We start from the raw sequence: 26,969 nt of genomic DNA, 5'->3' as shown, positions 1-26,969 counted from the left end.
GCGCTAGTAGTGAAGGAAGAGCAAAATGGCGGAACTCGAAGACGTTACCTTGGATGGAAAACCACTTAATTCCCTTCGTGTGGCAGATTTGAAAACGGCATTGGAAAAAAGAGGTCTACCAAAAAGCGGTCAGAAAAATGCACTTGTCAAGCGACTTAAGGGGGTAAGTTTGGTCACGATACTTTGCTTCCGCAAAAAATCAAGTTCAGTCGGAGTCTCGTCGGATAGGCCAAGCATCAGTGGACATATGCGAGAAGCCTTTGCATAGTAATATTGGTTATTACGTGCTTGATTCTGCAGGTGCTGCACCCTACCCCCTAATAAATTGCATTAATAAATATTAGGTAACGTTGCTTACCACATATGTGAAGCTAGTTAGTCAGCTACTCTGCGAAAACCTAACTCCGTATTATGACAAGATGGCCCGCGTTCGTTGTGTTTACGTGAGTCAGTTGATAGTGCTGTCCAGAGTTTCCTCCCCTTGAGTTGATGTTTGTTTCGTCAAGTAAGCGGCGTGGTGTTCAGGAATGGTGAAGCAAATGGCTCACACAGCAAACTACCATTCTGTAACTGGACTGCAGTGTCTGATTGGAATGAAACATCCAATCGCTAACATTATTTAACTTATTAGCCTAACGTAACGTTTACGTTAACTGTTGTCAGAACAGAATAGCATAAAATTGAAGTGTTGTAATTGGTCATAGGCTACCGTCAACCACAAATAACATTAAATGGCTTTTACGTGCTAATTCGTGGCCATATTGCTACCAGTTATCTATCGTTATATATTTTTTTATTTTAACGGTCTTATTAACTTACGTTAGTTTGATCCCCCCCCCCCCCCCTTCCTTTTGCTACCATAATGTTAACGTTAGCTAATTTAGCTAACTTTAGCTAGCTAACTAACGTTGCGGTAAACAAGTGAATTTAAAACGCACACGAATTGTAGGCCGAACTAACGTTGACGTTAAAATGTTGAATAAGTGGTAACGTTACACTATTGAGGTTGGATGCTGCATGTATCCTCACTACAACGCCCATTAATTTCCAGTAACAGAACTTACTGATACAGTCGATTCAGATAGCGCGTTAAATAGAATTTGTCAGGGGAGGTTATGCAGCGTATTCTCTGAAAATGTGCGTTTTAATTCAAAACTACCATTACTTTGTAAAACCTATTATACAGTTGTAATACCAGTAAAACACACCTTAAACACCCGTGATAGTACATTAATTACATTTGAACGGGAACTTTTGAACATCCGACATGACAAAAATGAATCAGTGTAGGCTATAGTCTATATAAAATATAATTTAAATAACTTGGGATAAAGCAAACTATGTAGTCTAATAATCCAAATGCTATTTTGTGGATTAATTCTTGCAAGTTATTATTAACTACCTGGGGCTTTCCCGCGTCTTTTTAAAGTGTTTATTAGCATGTTGTCATATCTGTTGTAAAATCTTGTAATATCTGGTGATTGTCCTGGCCGATAATTTGGCACAGCACAACGATAAACCTTTGCGGTCTCAGGGAAGCATCGTACAAACCTTAATTAAATTTTTTATTAGAAAATGTTACTTAAAAAAATTAAATGTATGTCTAGACCTAGTTGCATTATTTAGCATACATGTATTTGTCTTAAGATAATATCTCTTCCATGTGACTGCCCCAAGGGAAGGGGGGAAAAAAGATGTATTTTCTTTTTGTAATAAGGACAAGGCCCAACTTGGACCTGCTTGTCAATTATGTGACCTTACCAAAGTTGTTTACACACATGGAAGTTGTTTTTACACACATGGAAGTTTGGGTGGAATGCAGAAGGCACATATTGATTAGGCTGTTGAGTTATTACCTAATTATAGGTTAATTAAAACAGTTTTGTGATAAGTGATGTTTCATTTCCCATATCCCTGTGTAAAAGTCAAGTACTGTGAAGCCAGTGGGAGCATTCAAATGCCATTTATACAATTTGTACAAAGTTGCAGTACTTTAGATTTAGTAACCACCTTACATCTTACCAAAGTCTGTAATGATACACATGAGCAACTGTGTACTGAAGCTTAGTGTCATAACATGATCATAAAAGAAAAGGTTGCATTTAATAAATCCATCCCACTTTACAACTTTGACATAGCCAGGATAAATGTTGCCCGCATTAAAAACTAAATCTCAGAATCACAAACATAGGATAAGTTGTTTCCTACTATGCATGGAGATAGTTCTTCAAAAGATAATTAAAGGAAAGACAGTTTTGTGGATTGATTGTATAGTTTGCTATGATGGAATGTAAAGGAAATGTCTAACTAAGATACGAGAATATGATTAATAGACATTAATTACACAAACTGAAATGGCTAGACAGATATATTTTACAATCCATATGTGAGGTGCAACAGTTGAATACCATTGATATATCATAATACTATGAAAATATACACCTGGTGTCCTTTAATTTGTCAAATTGCTTTTTGATTGGGTGCTTAACATAAATATACATAAACTAATAACCTGATTCAATAATAGAATGACTTAAATATTTGGTCACAATCTGCAGTTACCGTAAAACTCAAATAGTTGCCTGTCTCTTTTACACGCCTGGTGTGGCTACAGGTTTAAATTAATAAAGGCCAGGCTCAAATAGAGGCATGGTCTGTTTTCGGGTTGTATTTAATCTCCTAAAACCCGCCAATATTACCTTTCAGTGTGGTACAATATCTTTGTAAATTACGTTTGATAAAAACGTGTTGAATCTGTCCCGGCTCTCCCCGCTATTTGGATCGTTATTGCTTGTATCTCTCTATTAACACTCAATGAACAACATCTCAACACTAAATGAATGATCCGTCATCGGATAGCCTACGCATTCAACGTGTTTGAAATAACTAATTCGATAATATTTCCCATCTTTGCAGAGGAAATTTTTTGTGTGAAAGGAATTAAAAGGCCTGTCTCAAATACAAGCCTGTGCAGTTTGGCGATTTTGGAAAATAAAAGCCAAAAAAATACATACATGTCCATATGCATGAGTTCTTGTTTTGTTTTTAAAATATATACTATCCCAGTACCAACATGTAAACAATCTTTCCCTGATGTCCTCCACCTCACAAGGCAAGGTCTCATCTGATCTGGCAAGATTAGGCATCAAAGTTACAGTTCTGCACTACCAGTCCTCCCAGTGCAGTCCTAAAACAGTTAAACAGAGTAATGACAGAGTAATGACGAAACTGTCATAATACCGTAATTTAAACACAGACTTTTCATTGCATACTAGAAGGAAAATGTAGATATACTCAAATAGTGGTGAGGGTTTATTTTAGTAGTAATAGAAAATAAAAATTGGAAACTGAGTTTGTTTGAAACAATTGTTTGAAGATTTGTCTTCATAACAGTTTACCTCTGATTGTGCTCGTTTACAGGCTCTCATGTTGGAGAACCTACAGAAGACATCTACCCCTCATATTGGGCTGCAGCCCAACTCTCAGGTGAGATCATTGCTTTGGCCACTCCAATCAGAACCATGGTGAGACCGCCACACATTGGTTCCTGGTCCGTTTTTATATCAGCCCCCCGGGGGAGCAGTAGATGCCAGTAGTTTTTTTCTTTGTTGAGGCTCCTGAGAAAGGCACCTGTCTCTTGGTCAGATCTAGTATAGTTACCGGTATATGGATATATGCAGTGGCAACGTAAGCTTTTTGCTTTTTCTCACATTAAAAGCCAAGTTGACCATTACAAATATTTAAGCAACTTCATTATTAAATTTCAATAAAATATTTGTGTTGATATTCTGGAACAGCCCTTTACATTTACACCACAATGGGATTAATATGTAATACCAAGGGCATAGTTTTTCTGACTTATGGTCGAGCAGACTGTATGGTAGAAGCCTTGTGAGTTCATTAGGGAGGAAATATATCTCTTCTGTTATTACTCATCATTGATACACTTCAAAGACTTCAGCCTTTAAAATCTCATGGGAGGATATCGTGCAATGACATTTCTAACAATGTCACCTTTACACAGTTAGCTTCTACTATAATCAATGGAAGTAGCTACACCAGACGTGATAGCGGTGCGTACGTTCGAAAAAAATAGACCAGTCTTCCAAACTGTTTTTTGCGTGTCTCAAACGGAGCGTTTCAGTTACGCGCTCAGTGTAGCTTCACTGTTATGGTGAAAGGCATGTTTCTGACCTAGCTAGATAGCTGTGCACACTTATTTAATTAATAATAATATCTTCCAGGTGCAACAAATGAATGGTGCTGCAGAAAACTAAGCAACATTTTTATATGCTGAGTGTCTAAATGGGAGAAGTGCATTGTGAACATATATTGTTACATATATCCTTGTTGGTGCCCCCCCCATCCTCCCCCACCTTTCTTATGCAGCCCTTGCTACTTAAAGCCCCCCCCCCCCCCCCCCCCCCCCATAAATGCACTAATAGGCTGACACCAGACATAATTTCACTGCATTTCTTACTTCCAGTAACTATATGCATGTGACAATAAACTTCCTTGTATCCTTGTATATGTACATGCATGGGGCCAAGGAACTCGTACAACTTGATGCTCCACAAAGTTGTGTTCAATTAACTTTTGCAACCACAATTGCGTCATGTCATATTTAGTTGTCGTAATAACTTATTAACCCTTAGAACCCGATTGACGCAAAGTGCGTCAAAAAACACACCCTTTCTTCTCTGTTACATTGCTCTGGAACGGTTCATCGCAGCGAGATGAAACCTTTATTGCACGACAGAGCAGAAGTGGGGCTTTCCAACGAGACTACACACTTGTCTGTACGATCAAGTATGAAAATTAGAAAAAATCATGAAATTAAATCAAATTGCATCATATTTACAGTCTATACTTCTCTGCGTTCACCTGCACACACATTACTCTAGTTTGAATTACTCGCGAACCCGTGATCGCATCGATATGGCAAGCATATCAGATGAAAGAGGGGGCACAGGGCTATCCATTGGTACCATGTTTATCGATCCTTCTGGCTTATAAAACCAGACGAAGTGACTGCAAAATAATAACGTCATGTACACAAACCAACGCTGCACACTCATTACTCTCGTTTGAATTACTCGCGGACCCGTGATAGCATAGATATGCCACGCATGTCAGATGAAAGAGGAGACTCAGAGCTATCATTTGATACCAAGTACATCCTTCTGAGTTATAAAACAGACAAAGTGACAGCAAAATAATTCAAGGCTCACATTGCATCCCAATTTGTTCAACAAATAAACACCTTTTTGCCTTTACTTTGTTCATGGCAATGCAGTAAAGAGTTGAGAATTATTATGACTGCATACACACAGGCATGCAGGCTAACACGCAACCTCGGGTCAAGTCAAGTCAGATCAGTTCGTGTCACAGATATGGAGCGCAGAAAGGTCATTTTTCATCACTAAATAAAAAATGCCATTTATTTCCGAAAATCACACAGCAAATATTTCTGTAAATTGCTCAGCCCCAGAGTATCCCTCCAACATGGCAATTATATAGCCCGATTCAGGACAGTCTGCCCTATACACACATGAAATGCATGTAGAGCTGTGAGCTTGCTGTGGTGAGATACATGTCGAAATATAAGAATTTTCAATGCTGAAAATCAATGCTAGTATTAATACATGAAATGATGGCAGATCTGAATAGCCTAGACTCTCCTGAAAAAAACAATATATAATATATGTGTGTGGCACTTACAATGACCAGAATAAATCCTTATGAATAAAGGTAGTGAAAATGCCCTAAAAACAGCTTAGGGTTCTAAGGGTTAATTACTGAACTGGAGACCCAAAGCATGCACTATTACAAATCAGTTCAGTTATTGCATGAGTCTCAAATAGGAAATGGATTGCTATATATATTTTACCCTTTACAGGGCTCCAGAGTGTGACCAATTTGGTCGCATATGCGACCTAATTTTTCAAAAGTGCGACTAAAAAAATCGGAGGTAGCACCGGTGCGACCAGCTATTCGAGAGAGGAAAAAGTGTCCGCATTGAAACTCTACCTTTGGTTCAATAACAGACACATATTTGGCCAATATCGTGGTTTAAACAAATCACAGATAGTGAAGGGCGGGACCTCCCCTCTGATTGGCCGTGGCCCAGTGCCTGTGTGTAAATTTGAAAATGCGTGTGCTGCAGATAGAGAGAGAGGGAGGTCAGAGACCCGTCAGATAAACAGAGTGGATGTAGTTGCATTGCAGATGAAAAGACGTCTTAAAATGGCAAACAATGCATACAACGACCGAACGACAGAGATACAGATATCGCCTAAAAGGAGTGCGTCATTGACCGCAGTTACATGCAGGGGGTAACCCGGTTTTCAACAGCAATATTCGTTTTGCGCGAGAGTTCTGTACACTCATTCTGATGGCATTAATCAATTTAATCCGGTATTTATTGGGGCAGCCGTGGCCTACTGGTTAGCGCTTCGGACTTGTAACCGGAGGGTTGCCGGTTTGAACCCCGACCAGTAGGCACGGCTGAAGTGCCCTTGAGCAAGGCACCTAACCCCTCACTGCTCCCCGAGCGCCGCTGTTGTTGCAGGCAGCTCACTGCGCCGGGATTAGTGTGTGCTTCACCTCACTGTGTGTTCACTGTGTGCTGAGTGTGTTTCACTAATTCACGGATTGGGATAAATGCAGAGACCAAATTTCCCTCACGGGATCAAAAAAGTATTTATACTTATACTTATATAGTTATACTTATTTGGCGCAAACTGAATAACGCTGCTACATTTAAAGCCCGAATATTCCCTGCATGTATACAGTGGTCATTGTGTACGGTGAATTGAATGGACACATTTAGATCGAGCATGGCAAGTCATTGCAATAGCCTATAATAATAGGCCTACCATTTCGTTACTGCATTAACCATGTTCTTATTGAAAATTTTAAAATACTAAAATTAAAAAGTAAATTGCATTGTGGGGCTGTCAAATGATTATTGCAATCATCATTGCAAAATCACATAAAAATCCCCCAGGCTACTTGGAATATTTCTTTAAATTGTGCTCAAATACATTTCTATGGAAGATGCTAGCATGGCGAGCTGGTTTAGCCAAGGCCTAAAGATCATGAAGGATAGTATGTAAAACATTGAGCCATGAGATGTGCAGTTTGAAGCCCTTAAAAGACGTGCACTGTTAATTTACTCACTGTTATTTTTATTTAATACATCTTGAGATGTTTTAAGTTTAAATTTCAGCTCAGTGAAGCACTTAAAGCACCAACACTTCATTAAGTTACTTTTCTTGTAGAATTGTAAATCATAAGTCATAGGACAACCTATATAGGACAGTAATTAAGGAAAAAAAGTGAACCTGCTGCGTTGTTAAATGCGATGTGGTTGAAAATTTGGGTGCACCTAACTTTTGTGCTGGTGCACCTAAGAAAAAAAAGTTAGGCGCACCAGTGCAACCAGTGCAAAAAGTTAGTCTGGAGCCCTGCTTTAATATGTTTCCCCTTCCTTCCCTTAGATTGGTGCGGAGATGAGTCAGAACAGTTTCATACAACAGTATCTGGCAAAGCAACAGGAACTACTTCGACAGAGACTAGAGAGGGAGGCCAATGATGCTGTTGACAAAGAAGGTAATGTCACCAAATCCACATTGCAACCTGCATCTTTGATAAATGTTGGCGCCACCATTTCCTATGAATTATGGACCACTATTTTTTGTATCTGCTCTCTGTCAGCTCTCTAAATAGAGCATTTGTATTGGCTCCCTATCAGTAAGTTGTCACAGTGGCGGAGCGTCAGGAGGACCTTAGCAAAGTCCATATTAGCATTAGCACATTTCCAAAGCTGCTGACATGTGATTCCTCTGCTTCTGGTCTTTCAGCAGGCATGGACAGCCTTGCAGGTGGTGAGGATGAGGACAACACTGAGGCCAATGACAACTCCTCCTATCGACCGGAGGTCAGCTTCTGCAGCCGCTCACATGTACTAGTTAAATGTGTCTGAATGATAGACCTTGTGTTACACAAGTGCACATTTGTGATAGACAGATAGATGGTTTGATTATTTATCTCAAGGTAAATCAAGGCATCCAGTAGCTTATGACACACACATACAGAACAACAGAAATATTCACTTTCGTTTCAACACTGTAAGGGCCTGTGTCCACCAATCACATTTTTTGCGCCGATAGCTCCCTCAACCTCATTTTCAGAGCGATTCGGTCAACTGTTTATTGTTGCTAGGTTACGGTCGTCGAGAGAGAAGTGACATTGCTGTTTTTAAAAGTCAAGGTGGGGTCCTTCAAGGCTGTTATTGCTATGTTACATCATCATGTCCCAACAAAGTACTGTTTCAATGTCAAGCATCCATCAAAGTCAACCAAATTCTACCAAGGCCGAAGTCCTTCGTTTTGCCAAATCTTTTAGGATGCATGTGTGTATCCTCTGAGTGCTCAGCACACCCACAACCCTGTGCACACATTTATGGAGGATTTAAAATCTGTACTAAACAAGGCAGTTCACTATGTATATAAATGCAAACATCATCTTAGTGTTTCTATGTAAAGTAGCATAAATTAAATATGGGCTCAGGTCATTTTTTTACAACTTTGAACTCTTACACCTTAATCATGTAAAGAAGCCATTTAGGAACCTTTTCCAACGATTGTGAAAGTGAGCTAAATAGTACAGTTTTTTCTTTACGATTTTGCTTAATGGTTGCTGCTCTGTGTTTTATTTTGGCAAATTAATAAAAAATATATAATTTAATTTATTCACGTGGGAGAATGACAGTGGTGCATTCATTGTTTTTCAACAAAAAGCGGGCAGGAGGCATGATTTTCAATAACGCACACCTGCAGCTTCCCGCACACTCCCTAGTCTGTTCCATTGTGTGTTTTCCAAACGCTAAGAAAAAAGCCTTGCCTCGTCTTTAAAGGATTTGACTCAGCAGAGCTAAGTTCTACCAAGCATGAATCCTTCTTCCGACTTTGAGAAACAGCCATTGACAAGCCCAGCGCTGTTCTAAAAGTTCAACAGATTTCAACTTTCAGAGCGCTACGGGGGAAAAAGGTCAGCGCCGAAGGCTTTTTTCCGCCGAGGGCGCTGAGCGCTATGAACGCTGAACTTTATAAGATTTGTATAGAAAATAGCCGCCTTCGGCGCAAAAAACGCGATCGGTGGACACAGGCCCTAAGGATGGTAATATTGATTGTCTATCCAGAGTTTGAGTTGATAGTCTATCCAGATTTCACATTCCAGGCAGGGAACTGATGTTGATGTAGTATGCGTAAGTGAAAGTGATTTAGTGAGATGTTATGGTAGTTAGTGTCATGGGGGAAGTGAAAAAGGTGAAAAGTGCAAGAATACAATAACTGTGTCTGATATAAAATACAAAAAACTACACAGCAATAGAAAATAACTATACAAATCCTTACTGCATTTTTACTGGTTACAGGCAAACAAAACACATTATTTTTTATTTAAAATTTTAGATGTTTTTTTTTTTAAGTTCTCCTTTCTCACTTTACAGCATAGTGTCATACCCTCCCGGCCCTCACTAATGGAGCCACAGGAGGAGAGAGGACAGGACCGAGATGGTCCACCGCGTGCTGTGGCGTCCCTCTCTGTCCGTGTGGTGGGCGAACCAGAACGCCAAGGCCCAGCCGGGCACATGGCCCAGCTCCAGGAGAGCCAGAGCACACCCTACGCTGCCGCTGGGTCCGCCTCATCAGTGCTCCAGCACAGTCGCTTCGCTCAGCAAGCGGTCAGCCAGTCTGTCAAGGAGGACAGTGATGACGATGACGACGACGACGACGAGAGTGAGGAAGAGGAGGAGTGGGGACCTGCTGCTGGGAAGAGGGGCGGCGGTCGGAAAGCTGCTGCCACAGCGGCGGCGGTGGCGGCGCAGTTTCTCCCCACCCCGCAGAGGTCCCGGCGTAAGCTCCAGCCACCACAGCACATTCCCCCTCAACCCGCGATTCAGCCTCCCCTTCAGCTTCGCCAGCCCACCCCTCCACCCTCGCCTCCTCTCGAGCTGTCCTTCCCCCTGCCAGACACCCCCAAGCAGAGTCCACCCGACCTGAACCAAGCAGCCGTGGCTGTGGCCGAGGGTCCACCTGCCGGCCTCCAGAGGCAAGACTCCAGCTCCAGCTCTCGCTCCAGCAGCCCCGAACCCCCTGCCAAACTTGGCCGTGGACCCCTCAGCCTGCTGGTCCGCAAGATGGAGTCAGAGGGGTTCGAGGGGGCGTTCGAGGAGGAAAGTGCAGCGGCAGCATCGGCGGCAGCCGGTCAGAAGGAAGGAGCACCTTCCGCTGCTCCGGGTCCAGTGATGTTCCATGGAGATGCTCACAGCAGTGGAGATAAGATGGTTTCTCCTGGTGCCCAACCTGTCTCCCTCCCCCATGGATTAGACGCTGCACCCACCATCACCTTCAGCTCTGGGGCCTCAACAAGAGGCGTTATTACCACTCTGGCTAATATGGAGACCGAACACGTGCAAGGTCCATCTGAAGACGAGAAGAGGAAAAGGGAGAATGAAGAAGCAGCCAAGGCAGACAAAGACAAACTGGAAGACTCTCACGGACAGCAGACCTCCTTGACGACCGTCCAGCCTCTCTTTGATGCTTCTCTCCCCACCTCCCCTCCTGGTACCACTGCATCTTCTCTCCCCCCCCCTGCGACCAAGAGACGCACCTTCTCGGATGTCCCCCCTCCAAAGGCTCTCTTGTCGCCCACCAAATCAGAGCCCACGTGCTCCGACACGTCAGCCAGTCCTCAGCCCCCAGCTGCCCACAGGGGCAGCATCCTCTTCACCGGCAGCCACCAGCAAACTGCCCAACCACCTGTCACTGAGAGCACAGCAGACACCGAGATGCCCAAACAAGCGGGCAGACGACAGCCATCAGAGGGCACTGCCCAGGCTGCGTCTCTCTTGCCTCCCTCACCCCCACCAGATGACACTGAGGCTGAAAGGAAAGGCCGTGGAAAGGAGCAGGGTAGCAAGCGTCGATCTTCTGCTTCCAGTGACTCCTCATCCTCCGACTCGGACTCCTCTGGGTCCTCCGACTCCGAGGATAAGTCCTCTTCCGTGAGCCAGAAAAAGGTGTGAGATTAAAGGGTGAACAGTCTCCTGCTGTTTTAACCCATGTTATAATTATACAAAACAAATGTTTTACTTGAGTGGAGGGTATTCTTGTCCACACTATTAGTTCACAGAGCCATGAATGAATCCTGTGTGCTCCTTTGTGCTTTTCACTATACTTCATAAGCAGCCTGTCCCTACCTCTTGTGATTCATCCTCATGCTTGATTTCAGGGAAAGCAAGACCAGCGAAGATCTGATGGCAAAGGCGATGGAAGTGAATACACTCACAGGTTGGCTTACAGGAGTGCTGCTGCCTCACCCACACAAGCATACAGTTTCAGACTGAAACATACATCTATTTATCTATTTATAATTCAGCCTGACACTTACCACACATTTGTCAAAAGATTCACAAGCAGTCCAGTTCTCCTATCTAATGTGTTTCTCTGACCATATTGGCTAATCTTTCGGCACTAACTTTCACTCTAAATCACTGCACAATACCAGGACATATGCTAACTTCTTTATCTAATGCACAACATAAAACTCACCTGATAAGTGGCATAAACTGAGAAAAAATATATTTCTGCACATCATACATAAAAGGCATTTTTGCCTACATGTGAAAATATGTTGAAAAAAGAGGTTTGTAGATTGTCTTGCAAAAAGAACTGATTTTGAAGTAAATCATACAAGCTGTGCACACAAGACAGATTTAATGACCATTTAGGTCAAAGAATCGTTTACTTTGCTTGGCAAATGCATTTTTCCCTGCAAGCCAGCTCCCCCTGTTGGCCGGTTTGAGAGTGGCCTCGTCCAGAACTATTTTAGGAAAGGCGAGTTTTCTGGGCTCCCCATACCTTCATGGGTGGAGTGGCAAAATGAATTTCGCCATGACTTTGGTGAGGGCATGGCTTATTCTGTATAAGACTTGTGGCTAACGTTTGCCTTTGCCCAGCTGCCACAGAACGGGCATTTGTAAGAGGGCGAGGCGTATTTCCTTTCGCTGTCTCCAAGTGAAACCTAAGAGTGCCTTTGTTGGTCTAAAAGGAGGAGGAGGATCGTTTTCATTTTTTTTTTTACAGGATGACCACATGCAGCTGAAAAAAGACTGCAGATTAGTAGCTCAGCATCAAGTGGAACCTTTGGTCTGTGGTCATGTGTCAGAAATAAGACGTCGTCTTGTGGCATTATTCTGAAGAACTTTCCATTGAGAACCACAAATTAAGTTTCTCTTCTGTGCAGTCACTGGAATAGGACTTGAACAGAGGACTGAGTGGACTTAGATCAGAGTGTATAGACCCTTTCAAGAGAGTTCCATTATCAGCATCATAGTTGGCCCCACAAGACTTCCTTTTTAACATTCCGTATGTTATCTTAATGCAGAGGAAGTAGATTGGGGCCCAAATAGAATGTTCAAGCATTGTTTTTGTTTACCTTGTTGAAAGGGTCTATATATACATATTTATTTATACATAAATACGTACAATACTCATAGGCTTTGTTTTAAGTGGTCCTTAAAATAATAAACTTATGATTGCACTTAGAGATGCAATTTTAAGAATGTTAAATGTTTCTTGGCAATAAAGATTGCACCACCCTGCTGCTACCACCACCACCACCAAGAATGCACAGCCTCCATCTTATGTTGATGGAAGAAGTATGGTTTGCATATGACTTAAAAACGGCATAGCATCTCAGCATTCAACTGTATATATTCAATATATTATTAATATTCTGTGCACAAAAACATGACAACTTTGACAAAGATGTTTGAAATAGTTCTCAGATCATTTGATAATTTAAACAGCAGAAAAACAGTGTCAATTTCTGGTGTTATTGTTAGCTGTGGCTGGGGTTATTCTGTTTTCCATGAATGGAAGACGATGTAACCAAGATGAAATATCAGTAACTATAAGGGCACCCAGAGAGGGCACTGACCTCTGCCAGGACGTAAGGCCCCGCTCCGTTTTTACAGTAAGCACAGAGTGATGGAAGGCGACCCTCCCCCTCTTGCAACTCTAGAGTCTTAATACCAAGGATTCAAAAATGATTTAGGGCATGATATAGGGTTACAATCAAGCAACTTTGGCCATGACTTTATTTCTGCCATGTTGTATTAATCACATAAAAACACAGGCTTCCAACAGGCTGTTAATGTGTTTTGTTCTGCATGAGTGGGGAAATGTTTCATACCGTAATGGAACGTGCTGAGAAGTTGTCGAATCGTGTCCGTTCCAAGGTAACAAACTGTGTGTGGTCGCCGAATGAGATATGGCAAGCCGACATCAGTCGGTCATATTTCTTGTCAGGCACTCAAAACGACAGCCTCGAGCATGTTGCCTTGGAGAGGGAGAGGGCCAAAGCCGTGTGGGTCCTTTCCCTTGTTTTTTTAGGCTGCCTATGGTTCCTGTTTGTGCTAGTCAACATGGCTGCCGTCTCTACGCCGCTGCCATAAAACCGACGCATTGCACAATTTGCCGGCTCTTGCATTCGGCACCTCGCGTCTACGGTTAGCACAGCTATTACGCTTAACCAAAGACGATGCTTTTCGAAGGTCACAAAAACGGGTGAGGACAAGCTTGCTCCTACAAACGAAAAAGAGAAACATACGTGTAAGGTGTTGCCTCGATATAGGGGTGACACCAATATTATTAAAAAATGTGAAGCTTCTTCCGCGTCTTTGAGAGCTTTATACAAGTGCGTTTATGAAATGACTAGCGTGGTCGCGTTCAGCTAAGTTGCACCTGGCCTCGTAAATTAAAGAACATGAGGTGGACGAGTATTTCTCTGTTCAGTCTCGTTTACTTGTTAAAAGAAGGGTTTAGTGTAATTAAAGTTTTAGAAGAAAATCGAAAGAAATAGAGGATATGTTTTCAGTTGCTGATCGCCACAATTTTATGAGCTAAGCTGATACAATATAACAAGAGGACTCCATGACTCTAATGACATCACTGTATTCATAATTATTAGGGGAGAGCCAGACATGCAACAAATATAGACAGACTATGGTCTCTATTTATTGTGAATGTGGTAAAATGAACAATAACCAAATTAAATAATTCCTAGTGTTCACCTTATTTTCATTTACCAGTCAATCAGCCATTACAACCCTAATGTTTTGTTCTGTTATTTGTCTTCTCTCTTGTCACTCTAATTTAGTCGTTCACCTGTGTGTTATCACTTGTGTCTTTTGGTACCCTGTAGCTTAAACCAGCTTATTTTTGTTTTTCTTTCTTTCTTTCTTTCTTTCTTTCTAGGGAGGTGAAAGAGTCTGCCCTCTCCGAGTCAGCAGATCCGGCTGCCATGGAGACGATGGAGGGGGTTCTTGATCGTCCGGGCCCCCAGGGTCAGACAGACACTCGGGCTGAGCCAGAACCTAATGAGGAGTTCTCAGACAAGGTAAGAATTAACCCTAGCAATGGCAGTTTCATGCCCAGGGGGTAGGTGAGGTCACAAGGTGAGGCCCTGGCTGGTGTGTGTGTTGAGATGGAGGAGTTGCCTAGGTTGTCTTGTAGTGTAGATATGTGAGGTGATGGGTTTATCTTCTTCATTCTCTCCTGACCCTCTGCAGAATAATGTCAAGGGATGCCAGGAGAAATTGGCCCATGTTCCCTGTTATCTGGTTTTGTGTAGACTGTCGTTGACATTATTGATATTTATAATAGATGTAATCAACATATTCCTTGACATAGGTATTCCTTACAGGTGCAGTAGGTAGCATTTTCTTTAAAAAAATAAAATAAAAAAGAACAAGAAACATGAAAATGGCAATTTCTGTTTACCACAAAAAATAATCAGAAAAAATCTGGGCATGTATTCAGAAAGCTTAAAGAGCTAAAAGTAAACTAATGTGTTTCAGTCATTTTTTACTAAAAGTAGTTCAAGAAAAAGTAGACCAGACACCAAAACTAATAGAATATAATCAGTTTCTGTCATTCCACCATCTGTCATACAATGTTTTGGATAATTACTGTTAAAGGTATTACACCCTCTCCATCATGAGGGAATGACCAGCCCACTTATACTTGGCCTGTGGGAAGCGTATTATGTGATGTGTAGCCTGTGTCAATTTGATTGTTTTTTTTTTTTTTGGTAGGCTCCGAAGCACATGCCTGTTCACTGCTGGCACAAACATGTCAATCATCAACCAATTAGAGAAGTCTTTGAAAGCAGGCTTGACACTAGGGCTCCAGTTCTGCTTTGCAGTGGACACATTTCACCTTGTTGTCTTCTTTTCTAAGTTTGAAATGATCCCAAAACTTTCTCATTCTCTGCCATCTTTTACGGACGGTTTCTTGGCTCTCTGTCATCGCGCCAACTTAATTCTGAAAGTGGTGTGCGCGTCAGTAATAAGAGTCCGTGTGAAACAATGGTCCCTGAGCTGATCAGGCCTTATAACGCAAGTGGTAGGATTTAAACGAAGCCTTGAGGCAGAGAATTTGCCTCGATCATTTTTTGTAATCAAATTATGAGTTGTTTGAGTAATTGTTTCAGCCCTACTTGAGACCATACCAACTGAGTCTCTCTCTCTCTGCTTAAAGAGACTTTTTCAACTTTTTCTTTGTAAAAGTTGGTCTCAGCAGCTTAGTGAGTAGACTTTAGGAGAACACTTTGTTAGAGTCTTTGATTGCAACCTATAAGTACTGTTAGTGGTAAGGTGACATGCTTTGTGAATACAGGCCCAGATCTTAATATAAAATTCCTGAATAGTGACTAAAAGGGACACAGCATTTGAGATACAGATCTTCATCCCACAGATAATTAAAGCTTGTTTGGGGGAATAGAGTGCATTTTAGGTATCCAGGGTTCCTACGCAGTATGGAAAACCTGGAAAAGTATGGAATTTGATTTTAGTAATTTCCAGGTCTGGATAAGTATGGAAAAAAGAAACAAGGGTATGGAGAAATATTTGTGTTTCCAGACTATTGCATTTGCAGTACTAATCACTTCACTCAGGTCATAATGAACCATTCCTACTGTTGTGTAGCTTAACTATCAGTCCCCATCGTCGAGATACAACTATGATACAACTAAGATACAACTAAAAATGACCCAGCTAATGGACGAATATTAAGTGTCATTTTTTAATTCACTTCAGTTGTCCATACCTTTGTTTTCACCGAGTTATCCCAAACCAGAAGTGGCCGCAATGTCGAGAATATGGTCAGAAAAATCTACCGAGAAGTTTGGAAATTGGAGTATGGAAAAAGTATGGAATTTTGAAATGCAAAATGTGTAGGAACCCTGGGTATCATAATGGTAACACCATAACCCTCACATCTTCAGAGCTGAGCTTGGTGGCATTTGGGTCTGTAATGAGACATTGCCCCATCTTAAGTTTTTTGAATTAGGTCAGTTGTCATTAGAAATAGTCTTTGGCTCTGTGATGGCCTTGAAAAGCATGAGTGAGCAGCCGTGACGATAACTTGGGCTTTTTAATCTGCTTATGAGCGTGGTGCAAGTTTTGTCTATCTAGCTGGTAACTATCTTATGCTAGCCAACAATACCTTTTGATGAATAATGATATGAGTATAGATAGGAAAAAGCCTAAAAAATATTTAGTTTCTTCACAGACAATGCTGCCTATTGCACCTTTAAGTAAGTATAGCCTAATATGGACAACACTTTTCCTTGTTAGCTTAGTTTAGCTTCCCAACTCCTGGATATAAAGTCAAGGATACTCAAAAAAGCCTAGTGGAAGTCAGTTGATCCCTTGAAGTTGAAATCAGTTTATAAAGCCAGACATATTTATTTTGAATGTGTATGTGTTTGGGGGAAGTGTTGTCTTGTCCAACCCTGTTGGTCCCAGAAGTAGAATAATATGCTACCACCATATTATCTTGGTTAAAATGTAAATTCCCATTAAGAACTGTGGGGTTTTAGAGCATATTTAGCTTTTAGCTCTCAACACTAATGCCATTACTCTTTCTAGTGTTGTTTGAAAGTCTTACTTAAACACAGTGTGAATAGTTACACCATAATTGTCAGAAGATGACGCATGCTACTGTCCGTTGCGTAAATGAACATGCATCTGGACTGATTACATTTGACAGATTGTGGGACTGATGGGGTTAATGGACCCTTAAAATGTCTGGGGAGAGATGTAGGTCTGTCTGAATTATTCTCCTCTCTTCTCAGCCTCTTCACATTCCATTTCCTCTCTGCTATCCCACTTTTGCTCTCTCTCTGTCCCACTTTCTTTCTCTCTCTCCCTCCCTTCCTCCCTCCCTCACTCCTACCCACCCTCCCTCCCTCCCTCCTACCCACCCTCCCTCAGCCTTTCGCCTCAACTCTGTATTTGGTGGTGTGCCTGACTGTTGAAAACCCCAATTGATTGCTTTTTTGTGAAGGTGCCCTCCCCTCCTTCATTGCCCATAATGGTACCTGCCTACTTCCTCCACCTCCTGTTCCAACATCAACACCACCACCACCACTACCACTGCTCCTCTTCCTCCACCTCCTGTGTCGCTATGCCTAAGCGTGTCGGCTGTACCTGAGCTAGGCTCCCCAGATTCACCACTGCACTGAGTTAGCAAGAACCTGTGGAAAAGCTGCAAGGACACTCGAGAGCATCTCACTGCTAAGACTGAGAAGGCACACAGGAAAAAAAAAAAAAAAAAGACTTTTACTTTGACAACTCTCCCCCCTCCCTCCCCCTGCCCTCTGCTCCCCCTTCCCCAATCGTCCCAGCTGTGGATGAATGACATTCGATGTGGGTGGTGGCCATCTCATGCCCTCTCTTACCAGTGCAAGAAAAATCCAGAAACTCGTAAATCGCTTGAGGAAGAACTCCGAAAGCCCTGGATTCTCCCTCTGCAAACAGCACACGTTTGTTGTCTAGCTTGTGCTGCGGCCATCTGCCATTTGTCCTGCTCGCCCAGACTTGGCAGGCGGAGCCTTTCTGACGGCACTGACCAACTCGAAAGGACTCTGACTGAACGTTCCAGATCTGCACACTCTGGTGAGAAGGATGCAAGTGAGCTCATCATAGTGCTGCTGCTGAAATGGAGTTAACCCATTTTCCCTTGTGGGTTTGGACTGGGCCATGATGTGTTCCATAGACACCAAGTCAAGTTTCCTCATCTGAAAGCATATGTGGCAATATTTTGAGGACACCCAATGTTTTCCTGACACGTTGATTGGAAAACAAAAGACACTTCCATAAGCTCAGACTTAAAAAATGGATTACCACGCCTGGATTTAGCAAAGACTTTTGACTGATCACGCAATCCAACAACCAATGAACAATTACAGAAGTTTTAAATCCCAGTTTGCACTGAAGCACGAAAATTAGGCTTGGTGTCCTGGTCTTGGAGATGTCCATCCATGACTTTGGTATATGAAGTTTCATGCTGAATTGGTTTTGCATTGATGCATTATGGACATACACTCTCTCTCACTCCTGGATATCCAGTTGCACTTGTGAGATGGACATAAGTAATCTTCTCACTCACAGCATCCACTTCGAAGGCACCCCCATTTCAAGAGAGACCATTGCCCCAACAACAGACTTTGTATTATGATGCTGACAGTACTGCAGAGCTCTATAAGTGATGGACCCAACCAAGCAGAAAGGGGACTTTTGTGTCAGGTGGCCAGTTGGCACTTACACCTTGTCAGCCTCACTGATCTACCGGTCACTGATTGGACCCTTGTTGCCTAGATACAGTGCACACTGCCATGCGATTGGGCCATAGCCAAGCCAGTGAAGAATCAGGTGTCAATGGTACAAGGAAGTACATTTTTTACAAGATAGATTTATTTTCCATTAACTAATAGACATGACCGTTTCTTCACAGTACTCAGAGAGTGCAAAACAGTTTTACTTTTTTAATGTGTAATGAAGTGTTTTTAATATTGTGAAATAATCCAATGGCCTTTTTTATAGCTTTGCTGGAGATGGAAGTGTCATCATTGTGTACAGAATTAAGTGGCACCGCATGCCTTCAGGAATAGACCTCAGTGTACTTCCTTTTAAAATAACCTATGCAGCCATACTCACTTAAAATGACAATGGTAGAAGAAGGGCCGTCATTCAGGAAGACAGAAACTCCAGTGCGTTGTTTTTAAAAAAAAAAAAAAGAATAATAATAATATGAGAAGAGAGCCTAAAGATACCATAATTTGTGTGCTATAACCGATGTATCCACAGATTGATGTCCATGTCATTCTGTCCAATTAGAACTCCTTATTGTGAGTATGTTTACCATCAAATGGTAAGCAAGTCACCAAGGGACACTGATGTAATGCCCAATTGTCTGTTTAAATCAAACGAGACTGATCTTGGACTGGGCTGTTCCGTTGGTAAAGGCACTAAAGGCTATTGTGCTAAGGATTTTTTTATAGTCAGGGCATATTTGTAATATAAATCACGCCTGTTGTGCTATACATCTTTTTTGTAGCTAATGTAAGCTGACTTTGTAGCTATTGTGAGCCCATTGAGAGGTCTCTTACTTTGTCAATCAGCGTTGCTTGGCTTGGGCAGACACATTTAAAATGGCTTCCAAGCTTTAAAGTCCGTTGGTTTGTTGTATCGTAAGCTGAGACCAATTTGGGATTTTCTTGCACTGGAGCGACTGTGTCTCTGTATTGACTTTTTAAAAATGTTGATCCCCATGGTAACGGTAGTTTGTTGGAGTGGTTAAATTTTTCACTCATGGGTTTCTCCTCCTTACCTGTCTGTCCTTTCTTCCCATCTCTCTCTGTCCCTCTCATTATTTTTGTGCTTGTTTGAGTCTCTCCATCTCATCTCGTACACCCCTGTGGGGTCTTTTTTTGTTTGTTTGTCCTCTTTGCCTTGCAGAGCGCCTCAGCGAAAGGGATTCCAACGCGAAAGATCTCTCTGAGTAGTAAGTACAACTTACTTTTCTCAACCGTCAGAGGTCTTCGCTAACATAAACGTAAAACTTTTCTAGCGTAAAACAAAAAAAAGAGGCAACGTCCACACAACGGAGTTGAGCTCCCAATTTTTTTCAATTAAAACCAGCAACGATTTGACCCATCTGGGTCGTCTTCAGGCAAAGAAGAAGGTCGAAAACGTAGCTGGTTTTAATTAAAAATTTGGGAGCTAAACTCCGGTGTGTGGAAATTACCTCTTTTTGTTTTACTTTTGGATATTTTGTCCTGCACCTGGCTTAAAGAAACCACTGTACCAGTCTTCTCTAACATACAAATCTATTTTAGAGGGCTTTCTTATTTTGAGTATGAAATCTCTGTTTAAAATGGCAGATTAGACTGAGGCCTCAGAGTACAGATAACTGATAAACTTACTCATAAGCCAGGCTCAGAACACATTACCAAATATGCTGAGATAGTTTGGATGAACCCTAATATACTCAAGGATTACTGGAGTTCAACGGCATCACCCAATCCACAACAAAAGACAAAATATACTGCTGAAATAACTGCTATAAAATCAAATACTCAAACAACAGTATGGGGAATTCCAATTCCCTTTGTATATTGAATTGTTCTGTAAAGAAGTTTGGCAAACTTTGTCTGGTCTCAAATTTGTAATAATTTCCAGAACCATTTGTCACCTCTGCCATTACAAAAACGAATCACAAGGTGGCGCTTTAACAAACTATTTTGTAGTTTTGGCCTCCAGATTGGATGATCCACCTTTTGAGCTTTGTGAAACATGTCTTTCCAAATTTGACCTCCTGTGCTCATGAGTCATGATGAAAAAGTGTACTGACTAAAAGTAGCAAAAGGATCTGTATTGGGTTTAACTGCAAGATGGTAAATAGACAGTTGGAAACAATTTGTCACTTTTTAAAGAATGTTTTTACAAGCAACTAGTATGGGTGTTATCATAAAATGTATTTTTAAATTAAATTTCATGGTGGAACGTGTGAAGGACAGATGAGCACACCTGCCGTTCAAATTAGTGGCCAAGGGGTTTGCTTTTATCTGGGTTGGATCACCTACCTTGCGGAAATGTATACAAAAATAGCAACATTCATCAACAAATCATCATAAGACATGAGTTAGTGTGCTAGCCTTTTATCAGCTCCAATTGATGTTGATGTTGATATTGGTTATTTTTTTGTACTTTTTATTTTTTTAATTTAAACTGCAGTAATTAGATTGCTAGGGTACTGTCGCTGTATACCACACTGTTGTTATTATTTAACAAAATGCTAAAGTAAGGAAATGTAATCCTTTGGCTCTATCCACAGGATTGAAATTCCCCATACTGTTGTTTGAGTATTTGATTTTATAGCAGTTATTTCAGCAGTATATTTTGTCTTTTGTTGTGGATTGGGTGATGCCGTTGAACTCCAGTAATCCTTGAGATTACAGTAGTGCATTCCAGGGATTGTTGCCACACCTCTGTTTTAGTGTTGCATAAATAATGTGGAACTGTGATGAGGGAAGGCTTTTATGGATAGTTAAACAGCAACCAGTGGGCCTGGCTACTCATTGGTGAAATAACCCCCCTACATAAAGTGCTTTAAGGGTATGTAGATATTTACCCAATGCATACCTGCACTCATTCATTGGGAAGTGCTAAAATTAGTCTTGACATTTATTTTATTTTGAGGCAATACTTGTAAATTGACTGACGTTTGTTTGTTTGTTTGTGTGTGTGTGAGCAGCCAGTAAGTCTCCAGGTGGTGCAGAAAGTGGTTCTGCGGAGACCGAGTCGCCAGGTGGGGCGAGCCGAAAGAGGCGATGGGGCTCAATCACGTCCGTCACGGCCAAGAAACCGTCAATCAGCATCACCACTGACTCCCTCAAGGTATCAGAAGTTCCAAACCAAGAACAAACAAAAAAGTTAATCCAGTTCATGAAATGGACCAGTTTAAGCATTTCTTCTTACAGTAGTTGTTGTTGAGTAACACTTTAGACATACAGTGTAGCACTGTAGCTGCCTGGCAACTCTAGCTGTTGGGTGCAGAAACTTGAGCTATTTAGAAGTAGCGACAGTACTCGGTGACTTCAAGAAACAGAGATCTATGTGAAAAATCGCCGGAATTCTCCTTTAACTTATGTATCTTTAATCAACTCTTTGTTACGGTCATCTCAGTCCCTAATACCGGATATCAAGACCTCGGAGGAGGCTGTGGTGGAGCTGCACCCAGAAGATGTATGTCTCTCAGGGGAGGAGGAGAGTGCTGAACGGCAGGACAGAGAGCCTGACAGGGACTTGAAAATCCGGCGCACCGTTACACAGGTACTTTTCCAAGAATCAAGGATTTTTTTTATTTGTCACATACATAACAGATACATAGCATATAACATGTAGTGAAATGGCATTTAGCTGCTCAACTAACAACTTAAATAGGTTTTGTCCTCTTGGTTATATTGCTTCACAACTGGTACTGGTATGTGTGACCGTGGGACAATTGCACCATGTGATTAGAGTGAGGTGATAAAAATCCTTGCTTTACTACACATATACTGTTTTACTATATGCAAATGTTTTTTCACATTTACATTCAGGGACACATTCTCACACCAAGTTGTGCAGTGTTGGGTTTGACACTGAGGCATGAAATACAGATGAAGGCACTTCTCTGTAGTTTTAGTGATCACAGTGGAATTTATAGTCCTTTCAAACAATCTTGTTTTTTTTCTACCTTTGTCATAGTTTTACTAGTCTAGATCTGACACTATGACTAAGACTGAGCTGAAAACCTGACTTGCACAGAGGAGGAGTGCATCAGGGAACCAGACTGTGATAGATATATATATTTTTTTTTAGGTGGTCCCTTCAGAGGACCAGGAGAATGGACAGATAGAGCTAGATGAGGAGGAAGACGAGGAAGCCAAGGAGAATGAAAGGAAACGAGCCCGTCTAGACGACGGGTCTGAAATTTCATTGGACACCATGGAGAAGCATGGTGGCTTTTTAAACCAAGATGCAGAAGTCAAGAAAGGTAAATGGCCATCATCCAATAGTGAATGTGAGTTTTGTGTGACGTTTGTGTCGAGTTTCCCTTATTTCCCCTCTTCCTCTACTCCTTTAGTGGCTCCCAGCGACTCTGTGACCCGACGCTCCTTCAGCCAGCAGAAGTCAGGTGTGTCCATCACCATCGACGACCCTGTCCAAGTCAGCAAACAGCCGTCACCACCACGCGGCAAGATTTCCAAGATAGTCCACGTCCGAAACCTGGTGAGATCAACTCACACACGTGTATTTAAATGCAACCCTTTCCTGAAGTTAGTGATGGGTCTCACAGACCAAAAGAAACCAACCAACCAATCAATCAACCAACCAAAGTGTCTTGAAAAGCGCTATAAAAATTAAATGTATTATTATTATTATTATTATTATTATAACTATGAAGGTGATGGATTTCTACCTTTTTAAACCCTGACATGACTTAACCCGCCTTGTGTCATCTCACTTGACTGCTCCTCTACTGTAGGTGCGCCCATTCACCCTCGGGCAGCTGAAAGAACTGCTCGGCCGCACGGGCACTATGGTGGAGGAGGGCTTTTGGATCGACAAGATTAAATCCCACTGTTTTGTCACTGTAAGACAGCGCTGATGTCCTACTTGGTGTTTATGTAAAATTTTAAAAAAATACTAGTAGGGATGCACGATATATCGGCGGCCGATATATTATTAGCCCATAAGTGAAAAAATGAAAATATTATTATCGGTCCGATAACAGAATTCTGGCCGATAATTTGCGCCGATATTTTTTAAAGTCCTAATTTAGGCCTACGTAAGGTCCGTCTGGCTACACTGAGCTATTTGAGCTTGGTTGGCTATACTTTTTCCTCAATATAATGTCAGCGGTGTGAATGTATTTCACCACTCTAACAAAATCTGTGGATATGCGTTCATTTGGGAATCTGTGCATCTCAAAATCCTCTCGTGAATGATCCGCCATTTAACCTTAACAGAGCGGAGCTCAGCCCTATCTAGAGCCGTCTTGTGCTGGTGTTTTTGCATTTTACCGCACTGGTCGGGGAAACAAATAAACAAACTCGTTAGTGGGACGAGTACATAAGTAGGCCTAGTTCTAACTTGTGTTTTGGCATTATATTTGCATTACTTTAGCTTGGGGTTTGTATTATTACCTAGAAATATGCTAACCATTCGTGCTTCAGTTCCAGACAGGTCATCATAATAAGTTATTAAAACCTTCGGGGCTAACTCCTTTCATTTCTGCTGCAGCAGGTTGTGCGCAACAGAGTAGACGGACATAAGCATAAGATACAGAGTTTTATTCAGTTACCCGCAGTTGAAACTAAACCTAAGTTTCCCTCACAAACACTGATTTGGTCGCTTATTCCAAACTGAGGCGTTTATGAGCGTTTAGTCCTAAATGAAAACGATTCAAACTATCTAGCCACTCGCTCGCAATTCACTGGCGTCAGGTTTACTTAAAGGAGCCACACATACTGTAGGGCTAGGCTACTGTTATGTTGTTGACTGCCGTACTATTGAGGACTATTATGAGTTCTGTCCATCATTTGGTGGTAGGTAAAATTACTGCAATAAAATTATGCTTATTAAATGCTTTCCCCAAATCACTTTTCACAATTTTTTTTCAGTTTATTTTTTTTTTATCGGTTATTGTATCGGCCACAACAAACCAATAAATATCGGTTATCGTTAGCGGCCCTAAAATTCCATATCGGTGCATCTCTAAATACTAGCAAGGCATTAATGGAGGAATACGTTATCACTGTTGGAGTTGTAGAACTGTCATATGAAATGTCTTATTTCTCCTCTTAATAGTTTGTTCTTCCTCTCTTTGGCAGTATTCGACCACAGAGGAAGCGGTTGCAACACGTGCTGCCCTTCATGGTGTGAAGTGGCCCCTCAGTAACCCCAAAGTGCTCAATGTGGACTTCTGTGAGCAGGACGAGGTGAGACCTGTACTGAGGGCATGGATTACAACAAGTTTTCTCCAGATATCCAAAAATGATAAAGATGGACGCACTCCGAAATACATATATATATATAATTGTCTTTTAATAGTTTTTTTTCAGTAGCAGCAGAGGTAACAAACATCTTGTCTGTTTTTGTGTATCTATCTGCATGTTTTCATTCAAATAGAAACATTACTGTCGTGTTTGTTTGTCGTTCATGTAGTTGGACTTCCATAAGGGTCTGAAGCCAGACTGGACTCCTGAGGGCAGTGGTCAGCAGCAGGCTCCCGGACCTGGAGCTGGTGTCCGCGCCACCGGGCCGCCCCCGCTCATGGGCAACCTGGAGCGCGGCCAGACGGGCACGGGCAACGTGCGCGACCAGTGGGCCGAGCGCGAGCGCGAGATGCAGCGGCGGGAGCGGACGCGCTCCGAGCGCGAGTGGGACCGCGACAAAGTGCGGGAGTTCGGCAAGGCGGGAGAGGAGCGAGACGGCAGGCGATCGCGTTCTCGTGAGCGCCGCCGGAGAGAGAGGGGAAAGAGCCAGGAGAGGAAGACTGAGAAAAAGGAAGAGGAGAGTAAGTCAAAGGCGCTGGTGGTGTCTCATGTCCAAGGGGAATATTCCCACCCCTATACTTTAGTCTTGCCACTCTGTTTCGAGGGACAAGGGGTAAGGAAATGGTACTGGGCTTCCATGTTAAGGTCATTAGGCTTTTGGTTTGGTTCTAGTAATATGCTTAGAGTGCATATTGTGCCTACCGTGGTCATTAGAGCATGCTTTTAGAGGGCGCAGGGATGTGTGGAAGTTTCTCTGGTATCTCCAATGAGTTTGTAACTACTGTTGCACTTCTTTTCCCCCACGCGCTGCAACAGAGAAGGCAGCAGAGGAACCTCCTGCCAAACTGCTGGATGATCTGTTCCGCAAAACCAAAGCAGCACCCTGCATATACTGGCTCCCTCTCTCGGATGAACAGGTTGGTTTCTTACACGTGCTCCACACGCACGCACAAACGTACACACGCGCACACACATACATATACACACGCAAACACACACGCACACAAACACACACACCTTCTATGGTTTATCAGAAATCACATGGGGCCATTGTCAGAGACACAGGAACACACGAAGATAGAATCGTTTACTGGCAGGTTACCCAGACCACAGTTTGACATGCCCTAATCTCCAGCAGTCATAACTTAACATTCCTGCCATGTCTAGTCCGTGCAGAGGGATCAACAGCGTGTTGAGCGCAGGAAGGAACGAGAGAGGAGGCAGAAAGAGATGGAGGAGGAAGAGAAGAAGCAACAGGAGGAGAAGAAGGACCGGGGGACCCAGGGCCGAAACAGAGATGGAGGAGGAGGAGGCCCAGGAGGAGGAGGAGGAGGAGGAGGAGGAGGTGCGGCAGCTACAGCTTCAACCACCACCAGTGCCACCGCCAGCCGGCCAGGAGAGCGGGACAGGCCAGGAGAGCGGGACCGCCCGCGAGATAAGGAGAGGGAGAGGGATCGGGAAAGGGAGCGTGAGCGAGATCCCGAGCGTGACCGAGGTCGAGACGGCCGCGACGGCCGGGACAGCGACCGGAGGAGGGATTCCTACCGGAGCCAAGGAGCAGAGCCCAGGCGGTCCGGGGGCGCCGGGGCAAGTCGCCGTTCTCGCAGCCGCAGCAACCCCTTCAGAGACAGACGGCACTGAGCTTTCAGAGAGTGTGTGTGTGTGTGTGTGTGTGTGTGTGTGTGTGTGTTTGTACAGACATGCACGCCTGCCTGTGTGTGTGTGTGTGTGTGTAATAGTCGGGGGAAAACACTGTCCCCAGACACTGAAGAAAATACTTACTGTATCCCAGTTCCCCTTTCCCACCCTTCCATCCCAGTTACACACTGTCGCCACTCGCTCTTTGTTAGTATACACTGTCACTCGTTGAAGGTTTGTGTCCCGATCTACTTGCTTAACTATAGCCCATCCTCAGGAACCGCCTGCCCTCTTCTCAAAGGGCTCGTCCCGTCACAGCTCTACCAGTGAAGGTTTTGGGGGCCCCCCCCCCCCCCCCTTTTCTTTTTTAA

The 26,969-nt window shown here is 42.7% G+C and overlaps 1 protein-coding gene across 3 annotated transcripts; it reads left to right on the top strand.

Moving 5' to 3' along the window:
* The first annotated feature begins 9 nt into the window (after nucleotides 1–9).
* Nucleotides 10–26,940, top strand: acin1b (apoptotic chromatin condensation inducer 1b). 3 transcript variants are annotated; one of them, XM_076289062.1, is made up of 17 exons: nucleotides 10–163; nucleotides 3,421–3,486; nucleotides 7,503–7,614; nucleotides 7,866–7,942; nucleotides 9,515–11,086; nucleotides 11,299–11,357; nucleotides 14,328–14,469; nucleotides 19,874–19,919; nucleotides 21,672–21,814; nucleotides 22,103–22,249; nucleotides 22,781–22,955; nucleotides 23,046–23,191; nucleotides 23,448–23,555; nucleotides 24,796–24,903; nucleotides 25,130–25,481; nucleotides 25,777–25,877; nucleotides 26,128–26,940. In XM_076289062.1, the coding sequence occupies exons 1-17, from the start codon at nucleotides 26–28 to the stop codon at nucleotides 26,599–26,601; spliced, it is 3,966 nt and encodes a 1,321-aa protein (XP_076145177.1). In that variant the 5' UTR covers nucleotides 10–25; the 3' UTR covers nucleotides 26,602–26,940. The 3 variants fall into 3 exon arrangements, with proteins under 3 accessions (XP_076145177.1, XP_076145176.1, XP_076145175.1); XM_076289061.1 differs by having other exon boundaries at nucleotides 7,869–7,942; nucleotides 22,781–23,191; XM_076289060.1 differs by having other exon boundaries at nucleotides 22,781–23,191.
* The last annotated feature ends 29 nt before the right edge of the window (nucleotides 26,941–26,969 follow it).

Source organism: Alosa pseudoharengus, unplaced genomic scaffold, assembly GCF_046254945.1.
Source record: "Alosa pseudoharengus isolate Yale_2024_CS ecotype anadromous, Long Island Sound unplaced genomic scaffold, YU_APseudo_1.1 YU_APseudo_1.1_scf_17, whole genome shotgun sequence".
NCBI classification, from domain to species: Eukaryota; Metazoa; Chordata; class Actinopteri; order Clupeiformes; family Clupeidae; genus Alosa; species Alosa pseudoharengus.
This window is presented reverse-complemented; position numbering and strand designations above follow the sequence as displayed.